The sequence below is a fragment of the Beta vulgaris genome, chromosome 2 (assembly GCF_026745355.1).
Source record: "Beta vulgaris subsp. vulgaris cultivar EL10 chromosome 2, EL10.2, whole genome shotgun sequence".
NCBI lineage: Eukaryota > Viridiplantae > Streptophyta > Magnoliopsida > Caryophyllales > Amaranthaceae > Beta > Beta vulgaris.
In genome coordinates, this window is record NC_079203.1 from 44,701,533 (window position 1) to 44,714,344 (window position 12,812).

At 38.7% G+C, this 12,812-nt stretch overlaps 2 protein-coding genes across 2 annotated transcripts; one reads left to right on the plus strand and one right to left on the minus strand.

Annotated features, from left to right (window-relative positions):
* The first annotated feature begins 2,508 nt into the window (after nt 1-2,508).
* Nucleotides 2,509-8,356, plus strand: LOC104885681 (receptor protein kinase TMK1). The gene is made up of 3 exons (XM_010670330.4): nt 2,509-2,838; nt 3,634-5,955; nt 7,522-8,356. The coding sequence occupies exons 2-3, from the start codon at nt 3,654-3,656 to the stop codon at nt 8,049-8,051; spliced, it is 2,832 nt and encodes a 943-aa protein (XP_010668632.2). The 5' UTR covers nt 2,509-2,838; nt 3,634-3,653; the 3' UTR covers nt 8,052-8,356.
* A 2,664-nt stretch (nt 8,357-11,020) lies between these two features.
* Nucleotides 11,021-11,533, minus strand: LOC125494901 (uncharacterized). Its single transcript, XM_048638781.1, has one exon. It carries the CDS (start codon nt 11,531-11,533, stop codon nt 11,021-11,023), a length of 513 nt encoding a protein of 170 aa, XP_048494738.1.
* Between the last annotated feature and the right edge of the window lie 1,279 nt (nt 11,534-12,812).

Below are 12,812 nucleotides of genomic sequence, written 5' to 3' on the forward strand. Positions count from 1 at the left end.
GAAAAAATACACACAATTTCAATTGAACAATGAAAAAAACAAATTAAAAACATAACTAAAAGTAACGAAAATTACAGAAATTAGAGAATCACAAGTAAAAATAATGAAAACAAAAAAGAGAAATAAAGCGAAAATTAAGAGCCGAAAAACGAAAAAGAGAAGAGTTAATACCCAAAAAAATAAATCAGATAAAAAAAAATAACGAAAAAATTAAGAGCAAAAATACAAAAAACAAAATCAGATAAAAAAAAGAGTAGAAACCAAAAAAAATCGAAATGAAAATGGCAGCCCAATTCGTTCTTCGATTCTTCGTCACTTCGTTTTCGTTCTTCGATTCTTCGTCAATTGATTTCGTTCTCCGTTTCTTCGTCAATTGATTTCGTTCTTTGTTTCTTCGTTTCTTCATCCCCATCTTCGTTTCGTGGAGTAGAGAGGAGAGATAGGGGTAAGGTGATGACGGCGTGGTGTGAGGGAGGAGTAGAGAGGAGAGAGAGAGAGGGGAGAGGAGGGAGATTAGGGTTTGATAGGAGAGAGAGGGGGTCTGGAGGAGAAGTCTAGAGAGTGGGTCTGGTTAGGAGGAGTGAGGAGGGATTTAGTATTAGGAGTGCTGGGCCAAATTTCGTGCGTGGGCCAAATTTCGTCAAATTTCCCGTATAAAAAATTACAATAATCTGATGCGGTCCATTGAACCGCATCAGATTAAAAAAAACGCATCTGATTTTTAATCTGATGCGGTTTTTTGAGGACCGCATCAGATTTTTTTTGGCCAAATTTCCCTCCCATTTTTTGGTTGATTTTCGGATGCGGTTTTACAAAAATCGCATCTGATACTAAGTGACATATAAGGTTTTTTCCACTAGTGTTGGCTAAGAATCCCATGTATCATTGTAGGACTAAGCACATTTGTAGGCGCTTTCACTACATCAGGAGTTTAGTGGAGGAGAATGAGTTGAGTCTGCAGAAAGTGTTGTGTGCTAAGAATCCAGCAGATATGCTCACTAAGAGTGTGAGTCGTGATAAACTAAGGTTGTGCAAGACCTTAGTTGGCCTTCGTTGATTGTTAGTGAAGGTGGTGGATTAGGAGTTGAGTTGAGATGAATGAGAGGATGATGAAGGTATGAAGTTTTCTTCACTTACACCTATCTCCAAGTGGGAGATTGTTGGGAATATGGTTCATATGAAGCTCATGGAGGTGTAAGAGGTGTGGAGAAAGGTTGCGTCGAAGAAATGCATCAAAACGAGCAGATTGGGGCTTCTCTCGATCGGGTCGGGCAAGGGAGCCCGATCGGGCCCGCAATGAAGACAAGAGCTGGCAGTTTTGTGGCTCGCCCGATGGCATCGGGCCATCTCGCCCGATCGGGCGGAACAACGACTTACGCCGCGGACATCATTTACCCATTCGGGCCTGACGCGAGATTTCTTTTGGCGTTAAGCGCCCGATCGGGCGGGTCTCACCCGACCTGATCGGGCGGGGCTGTTTTTACGCGGTTTTCGTTTCGAAAACATGGTTTTTCCCGAGGAGTATAAATATAGTGCCCTAGTACGTCTTTTATTGTATTCTTCATCATTATACACCGATTAGAGAGAGAAAAAGTTATAGAGAGAGTTCTTGAGGGCTTTTGTAATCTTTCTTGAATATTTATTGATTCCTAGTGCATATTTGTGGTTTTTCTCCCAGTTCTTGGGTTTCCACGTAAAAGTTCTTGTGTGTTCTTTCCTGCTTTGTTATTTGTTGTTCTACTATTGTTTGCTATTATTTCTAGATTGATAGTCAATAGAACTTACAATGCAAGGATCCTTAGAGGGTATTTGGAGAATAGGAAGAGATGAAACAAAACACGAAATAGAAAATTAACCTCTCTGAATCTGCATCCAACATTGCACTCGATAATTAAATTTGAATGGAACAACTTGTAATTATATTTAGTTTTTTCTATTACTTTGAGCAGATAACTAATAGAATTGAGCTCTATACAGTTGTTCATCCTCCTCATGACTTTAACCGCTCCTGAACACAACGTAAGGAGAAGAAAAAAAATCTTAATAACACGAAGAGATCAAGAAAACTAAGTCACGTACTATGAATATGGAATGAGATTAGAGTCAAATCTTTAGTAATATGTTTCCAAATAGTAATGAGAGAATATGGTTTGATCATGGAAGTCCAAAATCTTCCCATGAAAGTCATTTCCAATTTGATTACCTCACATTCACTCATAAATGGTTTAAAATAAATCAACAAATACCAAACTCTCCATAATTTATTACCTAAAACAAAAGAACCACTCAATCTCATAATATTAATAACAACTCCAAGTAATTATTTTAGGTAACATATATTCATATAATCTCATTGATTAACGTGTTTGGTCAAAGTTGATGCAGACAATTAACTTAGCTGTCAAATAAATTTGATTATAATATAAAGTTTTGACACCCCAAAACAAAATTAATGTAACGCATCATATTGTAATTTATTTTATTAAATTTGTTGACTTGTAACTTTATGTTATGAAAGTAGCAGTTACCCCGCCATTTTCTCTCTCTTTTTGTCCTCCATCATCATCATAAATTCATAATTATGCCATAATCAGCGCTAGATGATTCTCAATTGCAGCAAAATCTTCTTCTTTTGCTTCCAAATTTATACCACCTTTTATTTTTATTCCCCTTTTATAGTTTTATTCTTTCCTACCAAACTAATAATTTACCCTTTAGCCAAACACGTCTTAAGAAACTGAACTCACCCAGTAACGTATTTTCTCTCTCCTCTATCACCATTAATCTTTGCTCTCTTTCTCTCTCCTCTGCTGTAACACTTGTCTGGTTCTTCTCCAGGTTAGCTTGCTTGGTTTTTTTTCTTTTAAAGTTTTGAAATTTGTTTTTTTTTTTTTTTTGTTTTGCTGGATTTTCTGTAGCTGGGAGTTTGAGTTTATGACATTTAAATTTATGGTGGGTTGAATTTTGATGTTTTAACATAAATTGAAGTTCTGGGTATTGTTTTATTTTAATAGGGGATGTGATTTCTTGGTTAGATGATGTCTTGACTTGTTATTTTTAGAGTAAATATTTTAGTTTTTGGATGTTGAATGTTGAATGTTGGTTGTACTAACTTTTTAATGCTTGTCAGTGAAGTTTAGGGTTTTAGTTTGAATTGGGTTTTGTTGCTTTAACATTGATTGAAAATCTGGGTATTGATTTATTTTAAAGGGGATGTGATTTCTGGGTTAGATGATGTTTTGACTTGTTAATTATGGACTAAATATTTTAATTTTGGATGTTGGTTGTGCTAATTTTGTTTTTTTATGCTTGTCAGTTTAGTTTAGGGTTTTAGTTTGAGATGGGTTTTGTAAATTGAATTTAGACTAGAGAGTTAAAAACTCGGAAATCTGTGGGGTTTTGAAAGTATTGGATGTGAATATTGTTCAAGTTTCATGTCTGGCTTGTCTAAGGTGCTATTTAATTTGTGAGATCAGAAGATTGTTGAATGTGGTGTTGAAGTTGCAGGAATGAACAGCAATGAGACCACTAGAACACAAAACTTAGGCATTGATTGAAAATGATGGCAAAGAATGTGTGGAATCTAGGTGATTTAGAGTTGGCTAATGATTTATAACTTGATGACTTTTGTAGGTGGATCAATTGTCTGCAAGATGTCCGTTGAGCATCCCAGGGTTTTAACCCTAGGGTTGGTTGCTCTGCAGATTATGGTTCTTGTACTGTTACTGTTCGTAGTGTCAATCACTGCACAGTCTGCCTCCTCTGATGCTGCGGCAATGCAGGAACTGAAACTTAGCCTAAAGCTCCCATCGAGTATTGATTGGTCTAATGCGAATCCGTGCAGATGGGATAATGTGGGATGTGACTCAAACAATCGGGTCACTCGGATACAGTTGAGAAGCGAAGGGGTGTCTGGCACTTTGTCCCCAGCTGTAGGCAACCTAACAAATCTTGAAGTTCTTGAGTTGATGAACAATGCATTAACAGGCCCATTACCGAGCCTTAAGGGGTTAAGCTCACTCCAGAGGCTATTTCTCCATAACAACCAATTTAGTTCTGTCCCTGAGAATTTATTTGACGGGTTGACCTCTCTCCAGGAAGTTTATCTGGACAATAACCCGTTTAGAACTTGGTCTATACCTGAGGGGCTCAAGGCTGCTTCTTCTCTGAAAAATTTCTCTGCTAATTCGGCCAATGTGGGTGGCAAGATACCTGATATTTTCAGTTCTGATAATTTCCCAGGTATGATTCATCTGCGTTTGTCTAGCAATAACCTGACTGGTGGTTTGCCCTCAAGCTTTTCGGGTCTCGGACTTCAGTCCCTGTGGTTAAATGGGCAACTTGATTCAAGTGGTGGTCGAAGTCTTAATGGGACGATCGAGGTTTTACAGAATATGACCCAATTGGTACAAATATGGCTGAATATGAATGCTTTCACTGGTCCTATACCAGATTTGTCTGGATTGACCGATTTGGCAGATCTGAATTTGAGGGACAATAGCCTCACTGGCCCCGTCCCTGTTTCTCTCACCAAGCTACCTTTGCTTAAGACTGTTAATTTGACAAATAATGCTCTTCAGGGACCGACCCCCGAGTTTCCCGATTCAGTAGCTGCTGATATGTTACCTGAACAGAATAGCTTCTGTTTGCCTGATCCCGGTGTGGGCTGTGATAGCCGTGTTAATGCTCTGATATCAGTTATGGAGTCATTTGGGTACCCTTTGCAAATTGCCCAACAGTGGAAAGGCAATGATCCGTGCGCAAATTGGTTAGGGATAACTTGCTCTAACAAAAACATTACGATCATAAATTTACAAAGTAGGGGTCTTACGGGTACTCTTTCGCCTAAGTTTGCTTCTCTTACATCAGTTCAGACATTGATACTTGCCCATAATAATATCACAGGGACCATACCTGATGCACTCACAAGAATGCCTAACCTCAGGACACTTGATGTGTCTTTTAATAATCTATATGGTAAGATCCCAGCTTTTTCTCATGCTGCTGTTAATTCTCATGGAAATGTTAATATTGGCAAAGATCGCCCTAACACACCAAGTGGAGAAGATAGTGGAACTGGAGCAACTGGTGGCAGAGGTTCGAAAATCGGAGTGGTTGTTGGATCAGTAATTGGCAGTGTCTTTGTTATTTCTGCTGCTGGTTTGTTTGTATTTTGTTTCTTGAGAAGGAAGAAGCTTTATGGGAGGGTACAACAGTCAAATACGGTGGTAGTCCATCCTAATCACTCCGGGTCTGATGATGCCGTCAAAATAACAATCACTGGTTCAGGAGTGAATGGCAAGGCGATGAGTGAAGACCAAAGTCAGGGGAGTAGTAGTGGCCCCAGTGATGTCCATGTAATTGAGACTAATAACATGATCATTTCTATTCAAGTGTTAAGGAACGTTACCAACAACTTCAGCGATGAAAATATTTTAGGAAGAGGGGGTTTTGGGACAGTCTATAAAGGGGAGTTACCTGATGGAACCAAGATTGCAGTCAAAAGGATGAATTCTGGAATATTAGGAGATAAAGGTTTGGCAGAATTTAAGTCTGAGATTGCTGTTCTTACTAAGGTTCGCCATCGACATTTGGTTGCACTTCTGGGATTCTGTTTGGATGGAAACGAGAAACTTCTTGTATATGAGTACTTGCCACAAGGTGCTTTAAGTAGGTATATATTTGATTGGCAAGAAGAGAAATTGAAACCACTTAAATGGAATCAAAGGTTAACAATTGCATTAGATGTGGCGAGAGGAGTGGAATATTTACACAGTTTGGCACATCAAAGTTTCATTCATAGGGATCTTAAACCTTCTAATATTCTTCTGGGAGATGATATGCGTGCAAAAGTTGCAGATTTTGGACTTGTTCGTCTTGCACCTGATGGTGGAAAAACGTCAATAGAAACCAGGCTAGCAGGAACTTTTGGTTATTTGGCACCTGAATATGCAGGTAAATTTGTTATTTCCTTTTTGTATTGAGATACTTTTTTTAATAGTATGTTGTACTTGCTACTCCCTATGATATAAGCCATATATCTTTTCTTTGGGTTGTCCCAGAAGGATAGGCCACTATATAAAAGTAGTCAGTTAAGTTTTGGACATAGTTACTTGGTCCCCTCAATTAAGAAGTTCAAAGAATGACAATATTCTTATGGTGGCTAACTGAACTTCAGATATTGAAGGATAATCCTTTCGCATGCCAGGGGCCCAATATTGCTTGTTAATTCCTAAATATTATGAAGATGAAAACTCTGCATTAGGAAATAAGTAAATAAATCCATGTTTAGTGCTTGTCCTTTTCCTGGCTAAACAATTGAATCAAGTACTAGACATGATACCAGATATGCTTTTTCAACTGATGAAGCAGTAAGATAGCATGTGGGAGCATGTGTCTCTTTGCATGTATGCTTGTGCGTGTTTATTTTAGTATGTGTGTTTGGGTTGGTTTAGGTCCGTACAAGCCATATCCCATCTAGTTGCTGCCTCTAAATAACAACCAAAACTCCACCGATTTGACTTTTAAGAGCTCCTTATTTCAGAGCAGGGATGTAATGATTTTAATGTTATTATTGAGGAGAGCATGACGTTGGATAGAAGTGGGTGGAGGGGTAGTATCTATGTGGAGGAAGGGGTCTGATTACTGCATTTATTTGCTTTTCTCAATTGTGTTGGTATTAAAACCTTTTGCTGAAAACCTTTTCTAAACACTTTTTCGTGTAAACCTTGCTTTAAAAAAAAAAAAAAAAACTTTTGTCACTCTTGACGATGCCATCTCCTCTGGTCACGATTCCAGTTGACGATTCATGTTAGCCGACCCCAATCACCTTGGGAATAAGGCTTAGTTGTTGTTGTTGTTATGATCTGTTTCTTTGGCTAATTAGAAGCATGCTTCCTTCGTTGGTCATTTGTTGACAAGATATGTTATGTGAACCCTATCACCCACGAGATATTAGATTACGTGATTCACCACCTTCCCACTTTCTCCATTTCCTCCTGTAATAACAAAAAACTAAATACTGAATATTCTTACCCCATGGTGGCAGTACGATGTTTCACTATTATACTAAGTCTGTATGGTGAGCAGGTCCTGGACAAGACTGCGGCAGAACCAGTTCTTTTTGTTTTCTTTTTTGGGAGACTCAGAGTTTCTGCCTTCTGTCATTTCATGTTATTGCCTAGTTTTACGTATAATTTGTGTATCTGGAACTTCTTGTACCTGTGAGTCCTCGAATATGAAATTGGAGGTTGATACTAGAAACAATCAACCTTCCTAATCTAATTCTTGTGCATTAATACCCGGGGATTTATCTAAATTGGATTTCTGTATGTAATTTCATGTGATTAGCATATTTTAAATTTGTCCTTGTATCATTCCATTAAAGCTTTCACTTAGCTCCCATATTTTTCTGCCCAAAACCCATGGCTATATCTGTTTTTTATGAAATACATCCTAACAATATTTGTTGTTCTAATCCTTGGGTTTTGTTTTAATTTCTTTCCCTTTGTTATTGTCCAGTGATGGGTCGCATAACTACAAAAGTCGATGTATTCAGTTTTGGAGTGATATTAATGGAAATGATCACGGGAAGGAGGGCCCTCGACGAGACCCAACCAGAGGACAGTGTTCACCTGGTGACATGGTTCCGGAGGATGTATATTAATGACTCATTCCAAAAAGCAATTGACCCCACCATTGATCTCGAAGAGGAGAGTACTCTTGCTAGTGTCAACACAGTTGCTGAGCTAGCTGGCCACTGTTGTGCTCGGGAGCCAAACCAGAGGCCCGAAATGGGTCATGTAGTGAATGCTCTTTCTTCTCTCCTTGATGTATGGAAGCCTTCAGTAGAAAACTCTGAGGACATTTATGGAATTGATCTTGACATGACCTTACCACAAGCCCTCAAGAAGTGGCAGGCTTTCGGAGATAGCAGTATCGATGATTCTTCTTCGTCGTCCTTCCTTGCAAGTAGAGACAACACGCAGACAAGCATACCTACTCGGCCCTCTGGGTTTGCTGAATCATTTACCTCGACAGATGGAAGGTGAGGTGAAAGAACAGGTGTCTATGTCCTGCTTTGATTCCTGTTTTGTAAACACTCTTCTTTGATACGTGGTCTGTTAGCGAGGGGGGGGGGGGGGCACTGGATGGTACTTGAAGATCATGATTAATGGGATTGTTCGTCTATTGAAACAAGATAGTTTGGGGGAAGTAATCTGAGCACTTGACGTATGTAGAAAACTTCTTTGTGAGAGCATTGCTTTGAACGAGCAGTACTAAACTCAGTTCCCCATATTTGGAGTGAACTCGGCATGTATAGAATGAATGAATATTGGTTTGTATTTGCATAGCAGAGCGTTGTTGTCCATTTATTTGTATTACATTTTCCATTTTTGTGAGTCAAGCCGACAGTCGTTGCGGTGGGGGAAAGGGAATAGGGACTCAGCCTCAAGTGCCCAAGGTAAAAGGTTTCAATCCCACCATATATTCCAAGTACTACTAGGTAGGTTTAGTCCAATTTTGCGGGTTAAGCCGTTGGAGTCGGGGAAAGGATAAGGGATTCAACCTCGAATGGCCGATGTAGAAAAGGTTCCAGTCACACCAATTTGTTAGTTTTGGGTTATTGGTTCCACACTCCCACCAATCTATATCTATGGAGTCTATAGAAAATAGATGAACATCAAACAATATTATCATAAAACCAGTTGGTAGGGCTAAGAGTATTTGCTTTGTTGTTTTGGTTTGTTTTGTTATGCATGCCGTCTTATATGATGGTGATCGCTGCTGAGTGCTGATGCTAGTGGACCCACGGAACCTAATTCAGTAATTTGTGGATGTGAATGTCTTTGTGTTGGGAATTTTGTTTTTGTACTAGTATTCGTTTCAATAGTGGGCAACTGGGCATCATAAGTGGATAACCTTTGTTTTAAATGGAAACAAGTCTTTTTTTTGACAGGAAAAAAAATAATTTCATTCATAAGGGATAGTCAAACGGCACTTACAATCAAATCCTGAAGAATCGAAAAATTCCATTATAGGTATATAACACCTTAGAACTAGATACATCGCAGATTTGATAAAAAATAGCCTTAATAAAAAACTTTATCTGAAGCAATACAATCTTTGAGTTCGCCCTGATTCAGCTTAATAACTTCCGCTGATGCATAGTCGTTTGGGTGAAAATACTTCTGTGGTCTTCTAGATCCTTACAGAGAATAGTGATTGTTAGATCTTCCTTCTTCATTAGACGAAGAAAAAAAGAAATGGAACATCCTAAAATAAATACCATCTTAAAGATGGGATATACTTATTGGAAGCAATTAAAAAGGTTTTTGGGGCTTACCACCGGTACGAATACCAGCGGAAGCCCCTACAAAGATTCACAATTGAGACCAAGAAGAAAAGTGATGAAAAAACAAAGAGAAAGAAGAAAGAATGAAGGAAAAACCTTCAAAAAAAGAAGAAAACCTAGCGACGGGGGCTAGGAAAAAACCCTCCCAAGGAGAAACCCTTGAGAGAAAAAATTCTCTTAAGGAGAAACCCTAGAGGGAACGACGGCTTTAGTTTCGAAATTAAATGGAAACAAGTCAACTGGTTTTGTGTATGCCAAAAAATAAAAACAATTAAATCCTGCCACAACAAAGGTACAGAAAATTGTGTCGTGTGAGGAACCTTAGAGCATCATTACTCACAATTTTAGAAAAAAATCATCCTATTTCCTTTTTAACTTTCTCTCTCTTAAAAAAATAACATTCCACGATCTTTTCCCACTTATCTTCTTAACCATGAACCAAAAAAAATCATCCCAACTATTTTTACCTACTAAAATACTTTTTTACTCCCACCCAACTACTTTTCTCTCTCATCACCCCGTCACCACTATACAATATTTTTATTATTTACTTTTTAATCATATTAAATATTCATTACTTATTGATAAAAAAATTAATTTATAAATACATAATTAGCGTTTTTAGCATTAACTAAATTAAATGCACAAAAATATTTTTTTTTTTTTAAGGGGAAGATATTTCATATAAAATAAGCAAAATTATAGAAAATTAGTAAATAGCTAGAAAAAAATTTATCCAAAATATTACAAAATGGGTCTCTAATTGTAGATCTCTGAAAAATAGAGCCATTGGTATTTTTTTATTTTTTTCGCTTTGTTTTTTTAAGATATTTCATTTTTATTTATAATTGTATTATTTCTCTCACCTGTCAGAATTTGACAAGTGTCAAATTCTGACACACGCGTCAGATTTCTGACGAAAATTAATTTTTTTTGGCTTTCCCCAAGCCAAAACGACGCGTTTTAGCTTACTCTAACCAAAACGCGTCATTTTGACTGGGGGAAAGCCAAAAAAAATAATTTTCGCCAGATTTGGCGATGGGTCCCACTCCTGATCAAGTTTTCACTCACCTCTGAGTTCCTTCTGTTGCTTGTTCCCCCTGAGGATCACGCACAGGGTTCTAATGTTAAGGAACATGCTTCTTCTCCTTTTCAGTAGGGGTTAGTTCCTTACCATAACGATTTGACTCTTCAGGTGGAGTCAAACCAATTTCAAAATTATCATTAGAACTCTGGAGTTAGTTTCATCAAAAATTATATGGACGCTCTCCTCTACACACATTGTTCTTTTATTGTAAACTCGATATACCTTACTATTTGAAGCATATCCTAAAAATATTACTTCATCGCTTCTAGCATCAACTTCCCTAGATTGTTCTTTCCATTATTGTGAACAATAAAACATTTACATCCAGAAATACGAAAATAAGAAATATTTGGTTTTCTTCCTCTAAAGAGTTCATAAGGTGTCTTCAATTTTATTGGCCTCAATATTACTCGATTGATGATGTAACATGCTGTGTTACTTTTTTTTTTTTTGATAATTTGTAGCTTTTATTGCTGCTTTTAGGCTCAAGCCCAGATTGTTACAGCAAAGCCAATTCAATGAGAATGGCGTCAAGAACTACACAGATACATTCATGATTTCTCTATGCTTCACACATTTTACATCCAAGCAAGGAATTCATTCTCCCTACGGAGTCCTTGTTTTGCTAAAACATCAGCTACGGCATTTGATTCTCGGTGCTTGTGAATTATTTTTGCTTTCAGTTTGGAATGTATGGAGTTACGGATGAAGTTCAGCATGAAGTCAAGGTTCCAAGGTCCTCCCTGATTTGAGTTGCACCATTTTACGGCATTGAAAGAATCTGATTCAAGGATGATTGAGCAAGAGCTAATTCGTGGATTCGATAAGGAAATCTTCACCGCTCGGAAAATTGCATAGACTTCGGCTGAATTAATCTCCATTGGTGGGATTGGAGAGGAGAATACACATAGAAAATTCCCTTGATCATTGCGCAAAACCCCACCTATTGCACTTTGGTGGTTAATTGGATCAAGCGAGGCATCGGTGTTCCACTTGTATGTTGTTGCTGGAGGAGGACTCCAATTAGCACTCAGATTTACCTTGCGAAGGGCCCCCTTAGACTTTGATTTTGATATCCATTTAAGGCACATCGGGTTCCGCACTATTTCATCAGGGGAGTAGGGGGATGGATGTCCTCACCCCTTAAGCCACCAGCTCAAGCGAAGAAGGATTAGAGTGTGTATTTGATCAGCCAAGCAAGAAGCATTACCGAAAATCCGAGCATTGCGCTCCTTCCAGATTGACCATGTGATTACAAAAAAAGCCGCCAGCCAAACTTTTTTAAATAGCGGTTGTGCTCCACGGAATTCCCATTGAATCAAAGCATCTTGAGGGGTATGACCCAACTAAGCTCCCATAATGACATCCACCACATCCACAGTCCCCTTGAGAATTCACAATGGATAAACAAATGATCGATTGTTTCCACGTGTTTTTTACAGAAAACACACATTGCTTCGGATATTGGGATGATTCCAAGCCATGAAAGCATGGCCCTTGTGTTAATTTTCCCGAGAAGGGCGAACCATATGAAGATTTCAATCCGGTGTGGGACCACACCTTTCCATATTTTCTGGAAATTTATCGCCGGGATTGCAGGGGAAGACTTGTCTAGTTCCCTTGTGCAGGATTTGACCGAGAATCTCCCAGCCTTCTCCGGAGTCCATACCCAAAAGTCTTGGCCTTTTGAGTCGAGTGCCACTTGGTCCAGGAGCAGCATCAATTGTTTGAGGTCGCACAGATCTCGCGCTCTTGGATCGCGTTTCCAGGGAGGGCTCTAAACCCAATCCAGACCATCCCAGAAGCCCATGAATGTAATGGAAGCATTGAGGCCTGCTGACAGAAGAAACAATCTGGGGAAGGCTTTTTTTAACGATGCTGGCCCTATCCAAATGTCGTGCCAAAACAGGGTGGTAGCACCATTCCCCACCCTTTTCCTAATACATGACGTTGCAAAAGATTTTGCTGGTGAGTTGGAAAGTATTGCGGAACAAATGAACTTCCATGGGCCTCCATTCGAGGGAATCGAGAAGTCCTCCCAAGTGAAGGAAGACGAGTATCCATATTTGTTACTGATGATATGCCTCCATAGGGCTTGTGGCTCTGAAAAAAAATCTCCACTACCATTTAAATAGTAGAGAGATATTTCGATGCAGCAAATTCCCAACTCCTAGCCCACCAAGTGCCTTAGGGAGCTCAATGAGGTTCCAAGCCGCCAATGGCAAGAATTTTTTGTGTTCATCTCCACACCAAAAAAATTGTCTTTGTAATTTCACAATTTTTTCCACAATTCCTTTAGGAATAGGGAATAATGACATGTAGTACAAAGGTAAACTTGACAAAGCAGCTTTGATAAGCGTGATACGACCC